We start from the raw sequence: 21,360 nt of genomic DNA, 5'->3' as shown, positions 1-21,360 counted from the left end.
CCAACTCAGAAATGCCAGTGAGGGTAATAAAAATTTAGGAAGGTGTGAGATGGAAAGAAACGCTACTTTCAGTGGTGTTTCCCACTCTTTTCAGCACCCATTTATCTCAGCCTACTATGACCATGACCTGCACCCACCATCACTGCCCATCAAAACTTGTGCTGGTTCAGAACAAGCCTTAGGAGAGAAAAAAAAAAAAGTTTCATCAAATATTATCTCTTTTCAACGGAATGAAGACCCTCCTCAAGTCTACCTGAAATGCAGGCTTCTCAGGAGAAGATAACACAGGCAAGCCACTCACATGAGTTTAGCAGGACATTAAAACCCACCCTCGGGATGGAGTTATAATGATGCTGGTGACCACTCCCATAATGATAACACCATTATCAGCATTCCCTTATCTGGCTGTGGCAAGGACAAGCAGGCTGAGAGGCTTCAGAAGCTACACTACAGATCTGTAGGACCTCTCACCCTCTTAGCAACTGCAGAGACAGAAAGCATCTTCCACTGGCCAGTGGTAACCATAGCTCTGGTGTCCTGCTGTGACTGGCCACTGAAACACAGCTCTGTGCGTGTGACAGCAGTGGCAGAGCTTCTTGTTCCAAGCCTCTTGCTTTGTATTTGGAATCACAGACTCTCAACTACAGCTATAACCACAATTATTACTTGAATTCTTGGGCTACCTAAAGCCTACAAGAACTTTTTGCTTTATTTGTGCAGCTAAAAATTTAACCTTGCACCTTAACCTTGCACTCCAGAGCAAAGCTCCCTGTTACCTCTAGATACAGTATACTCCTGGACCTTGCTGTTGTACTATATTAAAGGCAAAGAATTTCTGACAGAGATGATACTTCATCAGCACCCTTGAGTCCCAACATTATGTAGTTCTAACAACTACATAAAAATATGCTAAAAACCATCAACTGTGTAAAAACATTAAAAATTGGGCAATGTACCTTACTAAACACATACTGCTAAACATTGACCAAGCAATCCTCACACTTCATCCTCATTGTATTCCTTTTTTTCAATTAGGGTTATGAATTCCAAATATCTGACTTCCCAAAGCCAGAGTAAAACCTGTCAGGGTGGTTTAGGGACTGCTGGACTGGAAGAAAAAGGAGTTGGAGGAGTAATAAATTGAAACTCTTACTGGTGCTAAACCAAGCAAAAGTTCTCACAGTTCTGCTGCAGTTGGGCAGTGAGTGTGCATGTCAAGGTCTTTATTTGTTAATTTATTTGTTGAAGACAATGCTACTCTTACTTTGTTGCTTTCTCAAGTATGCTGTACCTTCAACCACTATTCTAAGTATGCTAAAAACATTCAGATTTGCTCCTACTCAAATTCACTGCAAATACTTCACCCCAAGTGGTTTTAAGTTCCGCAAGCATACTGGGGGCCCTATGGAGGAAACATTTTTAACACATTTTTATTGTCATCTTTTGGCCTAAGAAGCCTCCCTAGGAAAGAAGGCTGTTGTAGAAAGATGACAGATAAATATCTAAAATTATAAAAAAAATGACTTCTAGTCTAACAGGATTGGGATGCTGTATCAGGTAGGGCAGGGAACAGTCACAGAACAAGAGAGAATATTGAGCAGCCTACCCTCATGTGAAAATAGGAGCAGGTACATACTCTATCTGTGCATGCTTTTATTCTGCTGTAATACAAGACAGCTACCCCAAAACAATAACCAAGGAATAAGTTCATAGCTTCAACTTTTTTGGGAGTGCAGAGGTGCCCATCCCATAAGCTGCTCATGAAAAATGATGGCTAAAATTGTACTTAAGGAATTAATCAGAGCTGTCTATTTTTTACACATCCAAATACCAAAAAACAACACCTCTCCTTTTTTTTTTTTTTTTTGCCTATTTATTTGGCTCTAAGTATTTAAATTCTCTGCCTGAATATCATTATTTTGAAACCACTCTAAGGCTGAGGCAGGTTCACTGCAAAACCAGCAGCCCTCACAAAATAGCCTGTTGGGCACACTGCAAGTACTCAAAGCTTATGAGCAGGGTATTTTTCTTCCCCTGGCAAAGCAGATTTACTGAGGAGTCTGGAATGACAGTCAGTGAGTCATGCATAGCCAAATCTGCAACACCACGCACAGCGGGGACCTTGCTGTATCACTCACTTACTGTAATTACAGCCTCCCTTCAGCTGGAGCCTTTCAGAGACCAAAAAACCTAAGGTGCACTTTTAGTAATTCCAATGAAAAAAGCACCCACAATAGAGAAGGGTGCTGGCACTACAAATGTTACCCAAACATGTAGGAGTAACCTTTGAAAGCCTTACAGCTTTCAGCTCCTGCTTCACTAGTGCCAGTTACAAAACAAGAGTAAAATATTGGCAATAATAATAGTTTATAACATTGTTTATCTAGTGCCAATATCAGCAGACTCAAAATACCATTAGTCTTATTCAAAAACAAATTTAACAATTCTGCTCATCAAAGAGAAAGAATTTAGAGAACAATTAACTATTCTACTATGTCACTCAGAACACTGGAGTTCAGATTTACACAGCTCTTCGGGCACTTTGCTGACCAGTTCCATTCCAGTTTTGCATAAAGTCTGCATGTTTATAACAGCAGATCTAGTACTATATTGCATTATACTCAGTATCATTGAGATTTGCACACACTCAAGCAAAAAAAGAGAAAGCACATAATAGAAATATACAAAAGGCCTTTAAGTTTCCCATTCCTAATAGTTAGAAAACCCTGACATCTCATACTCTGTATGAGATAATATAAATAAAAAAGAAAGGCTGTATACAGGCCCTGATTCCTTCTTTTGTGGTATGTCGCTCTATTGATTGAGCAGAGTTACTCTTGTTTGTATCTATTTAAGGGTCTGTCTAACACAAAATAGAACTCAATAGATTGTTTGCCCTGATAGTGAAGGACATTAAATCAAATCTACACCCACAACATAAAATAATCTAAGTCACCTGCAGAACTGGGCTTGTTGAAATAACGTTTTATCACCATGACAGCTGCTGAATGGATGTCTCAGTGCAAGACACAGTGACCATGTCTGCACAACGAGGACTGCACTGAAAGAGCTTCAGCAGATCTAGGGCTCAAAAATGACACGCAAATTGAATTCACCAAGATTCTTAGAAAAACAGGATGACACGACTGCAGTATACACAACTGGCTAAAGTGGTAATCTGCAGCAAAGAGGTGATTTTACCTGTATTTGTGACACTCACGAGACTGACACTGAAGTACTACTGTATGTAATTCCTGCTGCGGGGGGGGAAGGACAAGCAAAGTAGGAGGGCAAATGTAAGGATGGGTGCTAAAATGATGAAGAAAAGTGTCACAAAAAAGACCTTTGGCCTGAAGAAACAAAGGCTCAAAGAGAATTGTTTGCTCCACACACCAAGATAAAATTGAGTGGAAAGATGACCATAGGTAACAGGCACTAGGACAGCTTTCTAATGGGTTGGCAAGACATAGCAAGAACCAAAGGTAGGAGCAAGATAAATTCAAAGCAGAAATAAGAAGCAAACTGGAAGATGGAGAGCCCCATGAAGCAGGAATCCAGAATCAAGGAAGCAGGAAATGTTGTGATACCACATCTTGTGGTCAGTAGATCCAGTTACTGGGATTAATACATCAGTAACCAAGCAACGCATTAAGGGTCTGCCATACAGTCCATACTTATACTTGCAAGAAGTACAAAAGACACAAAAGCAATTCTAAATAAAGCAGCTTTGTGCCTTGTTGCCTGTCAGCTCTACCTGAAGATGCTGGTAAGCACTGGACAATGATTGGCTGACGAACCCAAGGCAGGAAAGATTTTTCTAATGCATTCAGATGAAGACTGTGTTCATGCAAAACCTGTAGCAGACAAAATTACTGCAATGGTTTAGTAAAATCAGCTGTAGTTAGATAGATCTTTGCTCTGCAGATAGTTCCTTCTGCTTTTATAGAAGAAAAGCAACATATGGAACGTACTGTCAGGGCCATCCAGATACTAGCATCACAAAAGGTTACAGGGGTTAGGAAAAAAAATTGCTGTGATGACAGGGGCAGGGACCTGGAATCCCTTCTGTACAAGCAGATTGCAAATGAAATTGCAAAATGCTCCACCAACTTTAAGGCGGTTGTGAGTAATCAGCTTGTGAGTTTGCAGCTTGTACACTGAGCATTATATGTATCCCTCACAGTATTTTACTCCTTTATACTGGATTTCACTGGTTTTCAATTCCAAGAGTGAGTCACTGGTAGAAAAAGAAGGGGAAAGGAATGAAAACTTTTCTCTGAAATAAAGGAGATGGAAAATGACCTTGGAAAAAAGCATGATTTTGTGCTTACTACTAGATTTCTTGTGGGCTTAGGATACCAACTATTAAGACTTCAGATTAAACTGAGCAAACATTTGAACAAAGAATCGAGCAGATTATTCCAGTAAGGAAAGAAAAAACTCCACTTGCATGGTTGATCTGTAATGTCTATTATGGTCAATGTTCAAAAAAGCCTATCTTGTGGGCAATTCACAGCAGAAGTCTGTTATTTCTCCATGCTCAAAGGACATCTGTAATTTGAGTTCCTCACTAAGAGATCAAACAGCAAGTGAGGTATTTAGACCACAGCTGTCTGTAGAAAACATCAAATACTTTATGTCCCTTGCTTGTCCCCAAAGTTGAATGCATGCTACCACTACTAAGTCTGTAAAGGTCATATTTACAAAGATATGTAAAATTAATACTTCTGTTTATGCAGACTTATATAGTAACCCACAAAAAGAGGCACTTCACTACAGCAAAACCCAACTGAGCCTGCCTGGTTTCACTGCTATACAGACCCAAGCTTCAGCTGGTGTCTCCCAGAATCAGGCGGATTCAGAAACAAAAGCAGGATAGTGAAATTCAAGGCCTGCAGACCCTGAACAGCAGGTGCCAGTCAAGAGAGGAGACATGAGGCGGCAGCAATCTTCTCTCTTACAACACTCTTTTCCAGAACTGGCCCAGGGTTTAGTTCCATCTCAGGGAAACTCAACTTGTTGCTCTCATTTTGCAAGTGAGTACCAGCAAACCAAAGGTAAGATTTAAAAAAGGCAAAGGGAGAGGGCACAGAACTGCAGAGCCTCTGAGGAGGAGCAGCCATGTCCTAGGCTCTGTGAAACATTGGACTCTTTCTTAAATTATCAGCAATATGAAGATTTTCAAGCTCTTTGGAAGCATAGGAAGTCAAACAGGCACTGGCTTGCAAAGCTCCCAAACTGAAACCGGTCCTCCAGTGTAAGTTCAGTGCAGTGCACTGAAGCGGCAGCAGAAGCGCTCATGCTGGTGAGCAAGCAGGGTGACTCACTGGAAACAGATACAGGGAGGCTCTCACATGACAGGCTGGTGCAGCACAGGAGACATCACGGAACAGCAGCATCCCAATCAGGAGAGATCTACCTCCAGTGGCCAACACCTTCAGAATCATTGATCTATTACTTGGTTTGCAATTTAGGCTCGGCTCTTGAAAATGCCATGCAGCAGAAGTTTATTTGCCTCATGCACTGGTATGTTGGTGCAGTTCAGTTACTTCAGCATGCACACCGCATGGATTCATTTTTATAAATCTATTCTTCATGCACTGAATGCTCCAGGCGTGGTCTCAGCTTTATAATCACATTCAAAAAACATTCCTATATACGTATGTTTGCACGCACACACACATTCACTCACTCTTCAACACAGAAGTAGTTCTGTAGAGACTCTGGATGGCATTTGATCCCTGAGGGTAAGCCCACGCAGCCATATGAAGAGAATGTTATCTAAAACACCTCCATGTGGCTGGCAAATATGACACAGGACCTGTGGTGCCTTCTGCCACAGCAGACGGGGTAAAATGTCAGAGGAACCTAAATGGCACTGCAAACCTATGCTTACAGGTTTGCATGTTTCATGTACAAGAGTGACATGCTTACACTCAGTCACTGAAACAGTTTTGGACTGAAACCTATCTGATTTGCTCTTGGTTTCACTTGCCCATATAATAGAAACCCATAGAAAGACAGAAATTATTTAAAATTTTGCGCATGGATACTATGGAGAAAAGGAGATGACACCAAAATGCAAGTAGCATGACAGCCAATAGGGCATTGCTGAATCTAACAGGTTAAAACTTCAAAGTAAGTGAATTAAGGAAATACGGAAAAGAGAGCTATTATTAAACTTGAATTTGATACTGTGTATCTTGCCTTTTGATTTTTCCAAGAAAGTTTTTAAACTTAATAAATATTAATAAATATTTAGGTAGACCACAGAAATCACACACAACCAATATCTACACCATAAAAAGACAATCCTTTAACTGCTATGTTACAGCAAAATAAACTTCTCTATGGCAAAGACAGCACTTCTGATCCTATTTTATGCATCATTACTGTTAAGAAAATATTCCTAAACTGACAAACTTGGACATAATCACACTGAGGCTGTTGTAGATTTTAGCCTACTGAACCAATGGTTAGGTAAGCCTTTACAAAACAGTATTTCATAGACTTATTGTGCCTTTAAAGGGCCAAAAACCCCCAGAATAGACAAAAAGCTCAACAATCCATTAAATCAGTAAAATTTTAAGTCTTATGAAGCAAAAGTTCTCATATGCCCAAAGGAAAAAAACGGGGTAGGAAGAATAGCTCTTTCTTTCCTACTATGTCACTTTGTCTGGAGCACGGCCAACATACTGCTTTTTCCAGGAGGAACCAGTGTCATGCTTCCCTACAAAGATAAAGCAATTTCTAACACACACTGTCTTAAATGCCTATGAAAAAAATAATTCAACATAGTTTCTCTATTATTCTTTCCAAAAGGGCTGCTTCATTTCAGCTGGTACCGTATTACATTGGCTTCCTAATATTCTGATCCCTGGTAAAATTTATAGAATTTTCAAATTAGTAGCAAGATGCTAACCTAGATATTGAAAGTTGTTCTAATTTTGTTATTTTTTTTAAAAGGCAAAATAAGCTAAATTTCACATCAACAACAAAATACAAAATCTGGACTGCAAAACTGATCCACTTGCACACTATGAAAAGCCTAATTGAAAAACTTATTTCCATTAAATATTTCAGAATTATATGGGTTTGGGCATTATTAGTATCATGCAACTCTGCAAATCTTGGGAATGTTGACAGAGAAGGAATGTAGTTAGAATAACTGGAGGGAGTGGATGGGAGAGAAATCCCACAGAAACCTTACAACATTTCAGGAAAGTTTTGTTTGTTTGTTTCTAAAAAGACCAAAAGAGAACCAGAAGCAGCCACTCCCCTCCCTCTCTGTTCCCATGAAAATACTCCCAATCTCCCTCACTTCAGAAGTGGGAGGACACTAGGGATGCACAGCAGGAGGGAGTGGGCCAACCAGGACCATGGAGTTGAGATCCTGATTAATAAAAACAGGAGAAACAGACCTAAGGTTCAAATTTAGAGTGGCACAGCAGAAAGGCAGTGAGGTATTCCAGGATTTTAGTTTAATGAGCTAACCGGCAAATGCACATGGGCTGGAAAGCTGTACTACTGCTGTGGTGGAACACGGGCAAAGTAACTGTGGGAATCCTCTGCTCTGCACAGCTGAAACATGCACATTTGTTTGCTATAATTACGGAAATGAGACCACTTTTCCCATTTATTTCCCCTTCTCTTAATCCCAAACCAGAAGAATTTGTGAAGGATTGCTATTACTCGCTTGGCAATGTCCCAGCTTACCCAGGAGGCCGTCAGCAGAAGCAACTGCAGAGGAGCTGGAATCTCATGAGATTGCTGCTCCTAATGGTGCGGCATTAGCACAGGAGACAGGTTTCCTAACACACAGAGAGGGACTGTGCTCATGTATCTCAGGCCTCTAGGGACAAGAGTCTGCTGCTTAGAGCCATGTGTCCAGACAGCTACATGTAAAAAAAGGGGAACCAATGCTAACAGATAAACAGATCTTTACTCAGAAGTTATCCCAAGGAGCAGTGAAAGCATTTTTTTAACTTATCTCTCCACGTCCATGGGGAGTTTGATGGGAGTTATCTGAAGCAAAGAAACACCACAAAAATTAAGAGAGAAGTTTTTGGATTCTGTGACTTCTTGAAAAAATATTCATTATTTTGTATTCCACTGAAAATGGCCAGGTCTGCAGCGCCCTATAGGTGTAGCTAAGATGACATCAGGACTGCAAGTGAGGCTGATAAATAACATTAGTCATGGAGAAGGAAGTACCTCAAACAAAAGAGAACTTTGTGGTTCTAACAATGGGTAGGAGGTATTTTTCAGTTCACTCCTTGCTCCTGTTGTGGACTCTTGGTGCGATAGGTCACAGCGCATTTTATCTTTTTTCCAGGGTGACCCACTGTACTGCCTGCTACCTTCTTTTAATCAGACTAGAATCTCTTTGATGACACATGCTCTTCCTATGCACACATGGAAACAGTAATGCCAGTTTCAATACCTTCCCAGTTTCAGCTGGCTTCTCAGCATTATTAAAAGTCCCATCTTTATCAATGGGACCTTTGTTGACAATTTCAGCAAGGAAGAGGCAAGACTGAATGGGCCATAAGGACAAAAGTCAGTCCTTTACACAAAAGTCCCTCTGGTCATTGCTATGGAAAAGCCAGCAGTGACTTCTGCCTATATCAAACGTGCTGTGAGTCACTTCCTAGTAGGTCCTCAGCCCTCGTGTATGCGAAACCGGCTTCTTGCCCGTTATCAGTTTCAATGACAAATGCTTTTAAAAGTTTGTCTCATTATTACCTACACCTCCGTCCCGTTTATCACATTAATTTTTTTAAAATTAAAAAAAAAAGCAAGTTACAAAGATACAAAGTAGTAAATAAACCACAAGTAGATTATAGGAAAATCTACGCACAGCGTCCCACGGACACCCAGATCCCCAAACCACTGACGTCCAGCGCGCCGAGGCCACGGGACAGCCGCAAACCCTCCCGGCTCCGAGCCTTAAACCGCTCCGGCCAGAACAGCTCGGGTTTAACACCGACCACGCACCCGGGCGGCCACGGGATTTTCTTGGATACAAACGCCTTAACAACAGCCGGCGGCCGCTGCTTGCACTCGGCTCTCGGCAGACCAGCACAACTCCTGGGGTTTCCTCGACGCGCGGAGCTTACAACAGAAACGGGTGACAAAAAACCCAAACCAACTAACCAACAAAGGAAAAACCCTTTGGGAGCTGCGGGACAGCGCAAAACCGGACAAACCCTTTATCCCCGGGGCCGGAGAAACCTTCTCCCGCGCAACAGGTTCGCGCTGAGCCGGCTGCGCTCCTCCTCCGCGGCGCGGCAGCCGGAGCCGCCCCCGCCGAGCGCACCTGCCGCGGGCAGCGCCCTCCTGCCCTCCCCGCCGCCCGCCCGAGCCTCCACTCACCCGCCGGGGACGTCGCCGGCCCTGCTGCTGGGGTGGTAGGCGGTGAGGACCACGGCGCGGGAGCCGGACCGCCAGCTCATGGCGCTCGCCGCCGCATCCCTTCTGGAGACACCGAGGCGGAGCGGGGCGGCCCGGCTGCGGCCCGGCGCGGCCCAGCCTCCAGCCGGCAGCGCGGCGGGGCAGGGCCGGGTGACGGCAGCGCTTCCTCCGGCCCGGCGGGGCCGTGCGCCTCCTCCCGGCCCGGGAACCCCGCGGGAGAGGGCGGCGGGAGCGAGCGGGAGCCGGGCCCTCTCACGGCTCTGTGCGCTCCCTCACGCCGCGGGCTGTGGGGAACCAGCGTCCTCCGGGCAGGCTGCGGTTGGTGTGAAGGTGTCGCTCAGACATCCGTCAATTAAAGAAGAGTCGCTGCCCTTTCGGCCCCGGGTCAGCTGCCGCGGGAGAACTGCCGCGCCCCGAGGCTGCCGTGTGCGGCAATAAGAAAAATAAAAGAATGTGTTCAGCGTTTACTTTGTACATGATCTATTTCACTGAATCGCAAGAGTATCTGGTGATTGCTTTAACTTTTCATACACACATTAAAAAAAGGGGTTTTTTTTAAATAACAGGCTCTCATAATAAAAATCACAAGGGATAATGTCAAGCAAGGACACTGCTGACTGAGTTGCCTCAGACCTTCTGGGCCTTAAATAAGACAACATTAGCTCCACGATTGCATTGAGTCAGCCTTTTTGGTGGGCAAATTCTTTTCTGTGCCTTGGCTCAGGCTCTGATGAGATGGGACTCACTGCCTTGGTAATAGTTTTGAATTGGTAGGCAAGACCTCTAACATAACACCCAAAACCTGTTTGGTTTTTTCCATGGCAACATGTAAATGCACATACACTATTTATATTTTTAATGTGTGCCCTCGTTCACATATGCATATGATTTGTCTGAATTATTATCAGTTTGTTCTACAAGTGAATGGGTCAGCTTCACTTGAGATGAGTGTAATTTGCATTGTGTTTACTTTTTTTCCTTTCAAAACAAACAAATCATGCAACTGCTTTGCTTGCAGTTAAAATCTGCAAAGCTTGGTGCTGGGCTCTGTGAGGTATTCTGAAGTGCGTGGGCATCGAGTTTTGAACCTTCACTCTTTTAACCTTGTACCTAAATTGGAACGCTGCATGCAAGGTTGTGGATGGACCACGCAGCTTTCTGTGCAGCTGTTCCGCAGTGCAGAGCTGCCATGCAGGAGCAGCACAGAAATCTTGTCCTACGGCCACTGTGAAGTTGGTCCCAGCAGAGAAGCAAACACTGGTCATGTTTGAGCAAGATCAGTTTGTCCTCTTGAGTCCTTGGTATTTACAGCTGGCCTTGTCTAAAGCTTCAGCTAACTGGTTGCATGCCAAACAGTTAGCTATAAAACTTCCTTTAAAATATAACTAAAATAAAATAGAAAGAAAAGTAAAAGATTTAGAGAATTCCATGTCTAATGAGTGCTTTCCAAAGCCCTTTGCCCAAATGATATATATCTATTATGTGCTATAAGAACAAAAATGTAAACTGCTTTTTCTTTGATAAGCATCTTAAAACGCATCATCATTAAAGCACACCACAACAAAGCTGCAGCGACGATGTGAAAAAGAAGAGTGCAGAAACAAGATGTAGTCAATGTGGTGTCACCAGGGGCTGCTCAAGAGACAATCTTGCTGCAAATGGAGAAGGGGAAGAACCGACCTTGTTTGGGCTGGGGGGGAGTTTAAGAGAGGCGAAACCCAGAATGAGTTTGTAACAGTCAACTGGACAGCAAGAAGTAAGAAAGCTCAAGAAGGCTTTTATAAGCATGTAACAAGGAAAATGAGAAAAGGAGTTAGAAAGAAAAAAAAGTCCTATTAAAAAATGAGACTAGGGATTAAATTAGTGATAAAACACCAAGAGATATTGATTCCCTTCTCACATCTGTCTTTATTATGATGCACTTCAAACATAGAAGTGAATTTAGCAGCTAACTCTAGACACATTTTTTTCTCTGCTTGATAGGATCAAACCCACCAGCAAGATTTTCTTTGATTAAATGATTCCTAGGTTACACTACACACAGACAGATGATTTTGACCTACAGATGTATCATTGCTATAAACTGACAGAAATATCATTACTCTCTCTCTCACTGGTATATCTTCTGCCTAACTCTGACTAAATAGTCATTAACTTCTTTAATATTATTCCTTTAATATATTAATAGTCATTAATATTTTTGTTCTTAATAAGGTCCAGGCATACTCATTTGGAAAGTAAGGTTGTTCATTGAGAAGAGAAAGCTTTGGGGAGACCTCATTGAGGCCTTTCAGTACCTTAAAGAAGCTTTTTAAAAACAGGGAGAGGGACTTTTTATATAGGCAGATAGAGACAGGACAAAGGACAATGAGAGACAGCAGGCAGGTTTAGATTAGATGTTAAGAAGAAAATCATTACTCGGAGAGTGGTGAATAGGTTGCGCAGAGAGTTTGTAGATGCTCCATCTCTGGAAGTGTTCAAGGCCAGATTGGATGATCCAGTGAGTGGCATCCCTGTTGGTGGCAGGAGGTTTGGAATTACATCATCTTTAAGGTCACTTCCAACTCAAACTGTTCTACAACCCTATAATCAACTAGGTAAGAATGCACCATTTGAGTCTTACAGGTTTATGTGCTAAAAGGAGGATATCACTGAGAAAGGACATTACAAATCAGTCTATCTTGCTACAGAATCCAAGACTCTTTGAAGGAGTTTAAATATTTAGATTAAGCACTGCCTTTAAACTCATCATACTCACTCACCAAAGCCAAGCAGACCGTGCAGGGTTCTCATGCTTAGTGGTCTCTTTGCAAAACAACTGCTAAAAAGAGAACTTCTCAGCACTGCCATTCTTCATCACTGCTTTACAGGGTTTGAATAGGCATGTGTTCAACATGTGCTTTTGATGCTTCACTGCAAAGCTATTTATTTTCATTTTTAAAATTTTCCCAAATAAAAAATACGTCATACTGTTTTTCATATTTTGTATAAATATATGATTATTCTTTTAAAAAATGTGCTAAGTGATTTTTCACATTCTGGTTCCTAATGATATGTTAATTATCAGCAGATAAAAATGCAACCCACTGAGAAGAATTGGCTAGAGGAAATAGTAACAGGTCAGCTGACAAATTTAAATTCACAGGCTGACTTGGCAGTAGATGGATTTGTTCCTGCTGAGATCTAGAAATCCCCATGTCCAAGAGCATTTTGACAACTACTGTAGTGCTAAAGTAGAAGTACAACTGGATTTTAAAGCATATTTTTAATGCAGGGGAGTTTCAACCTTTCCCTTCTATTATCTATTCCAGCATTTGCTCCGATGGGTTTTAAACTGAGCAGAAAATGTCTCACCAGCTCACTCACCTAATTCACATTGAAATAAAATGGCAGCACTTCCATAATCCAAATCATTATTCCAGGGTTCCAGCCAGAAGCCAGAAAATACATTAAATGGAACATTGTTTGTGTACTGTAAGATGAAATCTAACTCTTACTGTGTTTCACATTTCATGTATTGCTGCGCTCCACTACCTAAAGAACAACATGTGTGAAGAGTGTTCTGCAGCTGTTAATAATCAATGCTAGGAATAATACAAAAATGTAGATTACGTGTACTTAACTCTTGATGCCTAGAGCTATATAACTGATTTTACATTCCATTAGAAGTCCGTGAAAGAAATTATCTTTTAGAGGGTAAAATCCTCTGTCCTATGTTAGACCTCCACCTTAACACATAAAGACAAATCCTGAGCCAAAATTGTCCATTTATTTCCACTGACTAGAAAGACTGACCACATGAGTATGTCACATGCAGATGTGCACATCTGTCTGGTAAACTTCACCTTTAATGTTTTTATGTTGCCCTTCAAAACATGGAAGAAGCAATATTCAGTTACAACATGCACCATATGGCATACACAGCGTGGAGTAGTCAGTAGTTCAAAATGTACAGTACTGATATGTAGGAGGTGTTTCAGATCATCTTACACATCCCCAAATGGCAAAGGTGGGGATGAAGTCACACGCGTACTCAGAAAGCAGTGATGCTTTCCTGGCTTTCTGAGTCTTCACCTTCTTCCTCACTGCCCTCTGCATGCATATTTAAAGAGCTGATGATTCGTTTCACATAACAACAAAAATAAAAGAAGAAAAGGGAGTAACAGTTCTTAGGTTGTTCACTTTTCTTGCGAGTTGCTCTAAAATGTATCTGGTGCACTCTGGTGGCTGCCTCGGTAATTTTTAATTCCATGACTTCACAAAAGCTGAAACAGTAACAACTACCAGTGCTGCTTTTGAGATTATCCATATGAAGACCAATGAGCACGTACATTTATTCTATTTTATCCTGTCTGGTTTTTCTTGAATGCTTTCTCTGGAGAAATTTAGATCTTGCCCGTTGCTGCCCATCTGCTTACCTTATGTAAATCACAGCGCAGGGATTGAGTGGCTGAGGTTCTCATCTGCCTTATGTTTTTACTCATGGTCAGACAGCTGCTGAATTTTACCCACAGAGGTATATCTGTTTCTACGGAAGTAATTTATCCACATCTATTTGTAGTGTGACCTTGCACAAGCCCTCATATCAATTCTTGCTTCCCTTTCCCTGTAACAGGGAATCCATATAAGAGGGCTAATAATATCTAGCTATTTATGAGGAGTATTGACCATATGTTCAATTACATTGAAAGGTACCAAAAAATGCAGAAAATTATTTCCCATTACATCACTAGATTTACTTTCATTTGGTGCATGATTTAATAGGGATAAAATGCCATGGGTTTCTGCATCCACAGGCATAGAAAACAGATGATAAATCTAGTGCACTTTATAGAATCTCCACATGAGGTGTAGGACTTTTGGAGAAAAGTAAATGCCATAACTGGTGTTTCATGCCACTTTGGGAAAGGGGAAGTCAGCATGAGTGTTGGAGACTAAGATTTTCATTAGTAACTCTGAATGACCCCTTTTTCTTTAACTACTTCTGACACAACTTTGATTTTATAAATAATGATTTCACATACGTCACTAATTATGAACAGGTGGTTGTATTTCCCAAATATAATCACCTTGCCCCTTCTTAATTCTCCCAAAGTACTACCTAAATGTGGTGCACACTGAATGGATTCACTGCAGAGGCAGATACACTCTACTAGCATATGAAATTGAAATAAAGATGGGTAAAAAAAAAAGTTTTGAGACTGGTATCTCATTTTTCTGTTCAATCATGTTTGGCATTTATACAAGGCAGCTGTATAACCCTTAAAAAAGATTTTTTTCTTGGTTAAACACACTTTTGATTTTCTTTCAGAGGGAGATCTTCCATCCTCCTGACTCCTTGTTGACTCTGCATCTGTTTCAATTTGAACTGATCTTTCTTGACCATGAGCACCCTGAACTCTGTAGAGCAACTGGGACCTTGTACATCACAGATACTTTCTGTAACTATATTACAGGCACAGTATTGTGGAAAGCATCAACTTTTCACATGGCTGCTTCTGACATTGGTGAGACTGATCTGAACATTATGCACTGTCTGATACACTTGGAGCAGACCTGCTGACTAGCTTGCACATCCAAGCACACAGAGGAAACTCCTTCTGAAAGGTCTCCTCAGGGAAATGTGCTATGCTTCTGAATGGAAGGGGGCATTTACTCTCTTGATGAGAGGCTGCTGTCATGAAGGACAGAAATGCTGGGTTTGTCTCTTCTCTTGGACACTGCATCCAACACCAAACCTTCTGAAGAGGCAGGAGTGAAGAAGACTCCAGTAGCTAACAACCCCCTCCTCTCTTCTTCTTTAGGTCAGGAAATAGACCCCTCTATCCAGTATTTGGGATGTAACAACTGGTGAACTCATCAGCTACAGTTTCATCAAGAAAGATTGGGGGTGCTAGCAAGTGCACAGAACGTACTTGGAAATAAATATATGATTTGTTACTTTACAGACAGGCTGTGTCCATGGCTTGGGTTCGGGTTCTGTGTCACCATCCCCACCCCCCATCTTAGTCCAGGCTTCAGTAGGGTTTGGGACAGTTTTTTTCAGTCTGAATCTGGCTAGGAAGTTGAAACCATACTCTCTCCCACACGTGTTAACTAAGTCAGTCAGCACATTGACTGGGAGCTCTTCTCTTCCTTACCCTTCTAATTTTGCTGTTGCCTGCAGATTTGATCACAGCTGAAGTTGTAGCACAAAAACATCTGGTGAAATAAAACAGAACAGCCACAAAGGAGGAGAGTTTAGTCAGTCAGAAAAGCTCATGAAAATTGTGACACAATCCTAAGCTGAGCAAGCCAGAGCTATCCAGAAATGTCATTATGCACTGAGGAAAAATGCTTCAGAACAAAGAAAGGAACAATTGTATGAGTCATGGGCTCTGAGAAAGAAAACCACTTGTCTTTAAGGGTTGAAGAATACCCAGCAAAACTTAAAGTTAACACAATGCAAAATATTCTTAGTTCTTTCTTACTGACAAAAATATTCATTTTGCATCATCTTCTTTCATCCCAAACAAATATTTGAAAAGTGTTTCTTTCTCCCACATTTTACACTGCAATCAAATCCAGCCATTCTTAATACAGAATATTTCAAAATGTCAGTCTTATTTTTGCTATTTTGAATGGAAAAAATCTTCTGAATTCAATATGGATTTTTAAAATGGTTCATATCAACTCAGAACAGCATTTACCAGAAATACTAGATCCAAAAGAAGGCCACCATACTTTAACCACATGTCAGGTCCTGACTACAGTTCAAGATATACCATCTTAATGAGACAATATCTTTTAAAACCATGTCTGCAAATATCACAGACAAATCAGAAAGAAGGAATGGAAGTTCTCACATTCTTGCTTGTCTTATCTATTTAATGAGGTTTCATGCATTTCATACAAACAACTTTTTTGACATCTTTTATGCAAATAGCTCTGACAATGACATTTAGCACTTGCAATTTTTTTTTAAATGAATGTAAGTATATGATATTTGGGATTGGAAACATTATTGTAACAAGGATTGGACAAATTTTGAGCCAAAAAATTTACAAATGTAAGCTGCAAGAAAAAACATTCTTTATGGTAGTCCTTCTGATGCATTTTATTTACTCTTCATAGGTATTCAAAAGTAACTCTGATGAATAACAACTAAAATTAAAATTAGCATGAATACCTGTGCAAAAATTTGTACAATAAATTAATATTTGAGGTTTTGTTTCTTTTTGGCTGAAAGCCAGTTAGAAAGCTAAAAAAATACCAGTCATACACCAATAAAAACTCACAGCACTATTACACCTATCCGGTAGAACCATGTACCAAGCAATAACTGTAAAGTTCATTATTATCTCTAGGCTGATGCATAGCCACACATGCAAGTCACAAATAATTTTAAACAAAGTGTCAAATCTGTAGCCTTCAGGGCATCAGTCCTCTAAGGGTACAGTTGTTACAGAAACAAGTGACTAGATTTAATAAATTTGCACTAATTTGCTCATCTTTGATTGCAAAGAAATTGTGATAGGTTTTTAGAGCAAGGTTCAGACAGAGCTGCAAAATTACAAGGCAAGAATATACTACCACTGCTGTGTATTTTGGAAGCAATTGCTGGAATTACAGAAGGCTAAACTTGAACATTTGCCTACATCAAGATATTACAGTGTAGTTTCTGCAGGAAAAACATAACATTTGCAGTTCACTTGGAAGATATTCACCCCCAAAAAACTGTATTTATGTTATAGTGGTTAGATTTACTTTGATTTACTGTAGTATCTTACTATTTAATAACTCACACTATGTACAATACTGTTCACCATATGTCCAAATAAGAAAAAAAAAGAGGGAAGCTGAAGTAACTTTTCAATGAGGATGCATATGTGGAAAGATATGCAAATTTACATATATGTAAATATAAATATTATGGAGACATCTATGACCAAGTCTCCTGAAATTTTAATCTAACAAAGATAATTATAGATTCACTGGGATAATAGAGTCACAAGCAAAATCAGAACAGCAGTGAATGAGACAAAACTGTCCCGGGAAGTGGGGCTGGTGTGCAGAGCAGGATACACACGTGTGTCCTGCAAGAGGGAAGAGTAGCAGGGAATGGTTCCAAGCCATATGGCTGCCATAGGGAACTGGGGTCAGAGTGAGCACTAACAACGTACAGCTGCATTGGTGTTGGGTCTTTGATTAGAAAGACCATCTGCAGCTCTTGGCTGCCCTTGATTTCATCTTGGCACTTGAAAAATCAATGGGAGCAGTGCTACTAACTTGCATCAGTGGAAGAATGCATTTCTCTCAGGGACAGAAAGCAGTTCCCAGAATCAGGCAACACTCTCCCTTATACACTATGTTCCCCTTTCCCTGGAGAGCCTGTTCAGTGCTCAAACACACTCTGGGTGAAAAACCTTTCCTGATACCTAACCTTACCCTTTGCTGATTCATCTTCAGGCCATTCTCTCAGGTCCTGTCACTGACCACGACAGTGCCTGCCCCTCCTCTTCCCCTCATGAAGATGCTGCAGATTACAATGAGGTCTTCCCTCAGTCTCCTTTTCTCCAGGCTGAACGGACCAAGTGACCTCAGCCTTCCTCATACAGCTTTCCCTCACCATCCTCATGGCTCTCCTTTGGATGCTCTCTAATAGCTTAAGATCTTTTTTTTATATTGTGGTGCCCAAAACTATACACAGTGTTCAAGATGAGGCCTCACCAGTGCAGAGCAGAGCGGGACAACCACCTCCTTTGAGCAGAGTATTTTTTACTAAATATAAAAACAAATTGGCAGAAGGCACCATAATCTGGTCAGTAATATTTCCATCTCAGAATTTAGATGACCCCATCAATCTCTTATCATGGGGGAAATTACTTAAAATATCTAAGAGTCATCATCATCTCTTTTCTATTCTTTCCTGACCATTAAGACAGTGCTGTGCTACTTTATATACTGTGAATGAGAGACGGGCAGAAGCACAGAGATGAGGATTGCATTTTGTGTTAATGAAAAGTAACATTTTTAAAGGACCACATAATTTCCAGCCAGGCTAGCATCTCTTTATCAGAAATTATGCAGTTTAACACTCCCAGTATAATAAATCAGCTGCATAAACTTCTGGTTTCACCACTTTTTCCAAGCACCTTTTCTACCATCTTTAAAACTGAAATACAAGAAGTGAGCACTTAGAGTAATTTGAGTATTTCACAAATTTTCATTGAGAAGAGGACTCACCTTGTATGTAAGCGTGAATAACAACAAAATTTGGTGAAAAATATTACAAATAAGATGTAATACCATGAGTTCTTCTGTTCTTGAGGGGATTTAGAACCTAATTATTTTACCTATGTTTTGGAACATCTTACAGAAGTACAAGGGGATAATAATCTGTAGGATTTTTCATCACCTGCTGGCTGATGTACAAAAGCTTCAGCTATACATAAGTACCTCCACTCCAGAAGTCTCTACAATTTTCTCAGAATTATAAGTGTTATTGATAAATATAATAAAATCACATTTCTGTTAGCTGAGCTAACAGGAACAGGTTAGGAACAATCAAGTAGTACTCATATGAAAATCCTGTTTGCGTTTTGCTTTTCCCAAGCTGCAAGGTGAAGGACAAACCAGAAGCATGGCAAAACCAGCACACAGGCCACAAACAAGAAAACTTCAACTATTACACAAATATGTTTTTTTCTCCCTCATTCCCCATATATGCAGATATATAATGACCAGCGCTCCAAATTTTATAATTGTTTAATAGGAGTGCCATAGATTGTTCGACATTCTCTTCTTAAGGCAATGGATGATAAGGATTGATGAATAGACAAAAGCCAAATGGATACATTATAAGGTAAATGCCTGCATTGTAGAATAAGAATTTATCATTCCATAGCTGAGATCATCAGTGTTTGTGAAGAAGGTAGCCTTACTTCATCAAAGGCTAAACAAGACTTGGGAAATGAGGTTATAAATAACAGGGCAGCAGAATACTGAAGTTTTTCTGCTGCCAGAGCACATGAAGCAAAATGATGACCCCCCCCAAAGTCAGAGGCTAAGCCTCTTCTGATTTTCCTGGACTAATATTTCAGCCCTAGTTCCTGTCCTGTGAGTTCAGCCCCTGCTGCAGCACTTGGGCTCCTTTACACTCATCTCTGAGGTGATGCAGGAGACATGGGCACCACGGTAGCTGCTACCAAGCCTTCAGGCCCCTGGCCCAGTGCTGCCTGAACTGGATGATCCACCAGCCTGGCTCTGGGCTTGTAAATTCTCTTCTGAGAAACAAATAAATAGATCCATGAGTGAATTGTTTGCTGTCTGCGTTTTGGATTCATAAAAGATTCTCAGTTTTAAGTATTTAAATTGCTTTTTCCTTGTGGTTTGTTTGCTTGTTGGGGTTGTTGTTCATTGGGGGATAATTATAGGACAACCTATTCCTATTCCCTCATTCTGCTTTCTTTTTACATTTTTTGCTTAGATCACTTTCTGATTTTTTCAACATCATTCTTAATACCAGAGAGGTCTTTTAGGAAATAGCACTATGGCAAAAAATTAGAGCACTCTTTCTTTCAGGTAAAAAATCCCAGAACAGACAGGAGAATGAAACAGCAGTGTGAAATTCCACAAGAATTTGTGTACAATTATTCCCTGCACAGCTCCCACCAAAATGATGGGATTACCTGGTGTCAGTTCCCTCTCCCTTTCATATTCAGAAAAATATTTACAGTTCAGGCTGGGCACTTGTCAACAGCACCCATGTTTTGTGCACATCCCAAAGGAATTAGGAGAATTTTGGAATGGAAGCTTTATCACTACGGCCTTCTACACTTTAATTTGGCCAGCTAGACTCTTCCAGAATGGGTACAGAGAAAACATACTAGTGTTGATAAATTTCATCAGTATAAGAGTACTTGTAACCTTTAATACCTGTTCAGGTATTTAGGTGGCTGTGGTAGTGTAAAGTGCTTTCCTATTGCGACCACAGTAGGGCTTTTCCTAGTATAACTATTATTTCTAAAAATCCACATTTCTCACTGAAATAGACTGGTTTTCAAGAGCACAAAAGCCCAAAAAGCACTTCCAAAAATTAGAAAAATTAGTCTGTAGATATCTTAGTTTTAGTTTTATCAAAGCAACAGCACAAACACCACATCTCTCTGATGATTTTGGGGATCCTGGCCATGAATGAACAGTTAAGGGGAAAAAAGCTGCATGCCCACCAAAATAATTCTTTTTTTATTTTTTTCCTTAGCCTGGTTTTTTTCCCTTTAGTTGCTTTGGATCATCACTAAAAATTAAGACAGAATTGGTATAAAAGGTTATTGCTACTCTAAGAGCAGATGCTCATAGGAGCAGTTTTCAAACTGAATATTTTGCTTTTTCCTAGCCCCAGTTTCAGAGTTATCTATTTGTGGAAGCATCAGGTTATTATCTATCCAAAGTGCATTTCATTACAGAAATCACAGAAAGATATGTTTACATGGACTCAGCCCAATGTATAATGTGTGCTGCAACATTATGGAGAAATATATATTACAATATATAACCATAATAGTTTAAAATGTCTTAAGTGCTGCCTAATATACTATTCACATGGGCAAAACTGAAATGTTGTTTTTTCTCCCTGAAGCAGGTACATAATGTTTTAGCTACCAACAAGCTGTGAAATAGTTATAACTTTAGGATGTTGCCATTTTTCAAGTACCCTGTTTTAATCAGTAGAATTCCCTACTTTTAACTATTCAGTTTAGACTATTGTAGCTATTTTAGTCAACCTAATTTCCTATTCTCTTGGCTGCAGATAAGTACTTTAATGAAAAGCATGAACAAAATTTTAAATAAAGCTCCATCACAGTTGCTTTGCAAGGACCCACTACGTGTACTGGATTTTGTATTATTCACATTTAGGGCCTGAAAGCAGAAGTGTTTGGATAGATGATTAAGTACCATTTCTAA

At 40.5% G+C, this 21,360-nt stretch overlaps 1 protein-coding gene across 3 annotated transcripts in view; it reads right to left on the bottom strand.

The window, feature by feature from the left end:
* ARHGAP18 (Rho GTPase activating protein 18) overlaps nt 1-21,360 on the bottom strand; it is a 94,572-nt gene that overhangs the window by 59,136 nt on the left and 14,076 nt on the right. Inside the window, exon 1 of one of the 3 annotated variants that reach the window (XM_074537830.1) lies at nt 9,376-9,854. The exons of 1 other annotated variant lie outside the window; for it this stretch is intronic. In XM_074537830.1, the coding sequence (XP_074393931.1) occupies nt 9,376-9,455 (80 nt within the window). In that variant the 5' untranslated portion in view covers nt 9,456-9,854. Of the gene's footprint in view, nt 1-9,375; nt 9,855-21,360 lie in introns of those variants that run through there. One more of the 3 variants, XM_005487728.4, reaches the window with a different exon arrangement.

The sequence above is a fragment of the Zonotrichia albicollis genome, chromosome 3 (genome assembly GCF_047830755.1).
Source record: "Zonotrichia albicollis isolate bZonAlb1 chromosome 3, bZonAlb1.hap1, whole genome shotgun sequence".
NCBI classification, from domain to species: Eukaryota; Metazoa; Chordata; class Aves; order Passeriformes; family Passerellidae; genus Zonotrichia; species Zonotrichia albicollis.
This window is presented reverse-complemented; position numbering and strand designations above follow the sequence as displayed.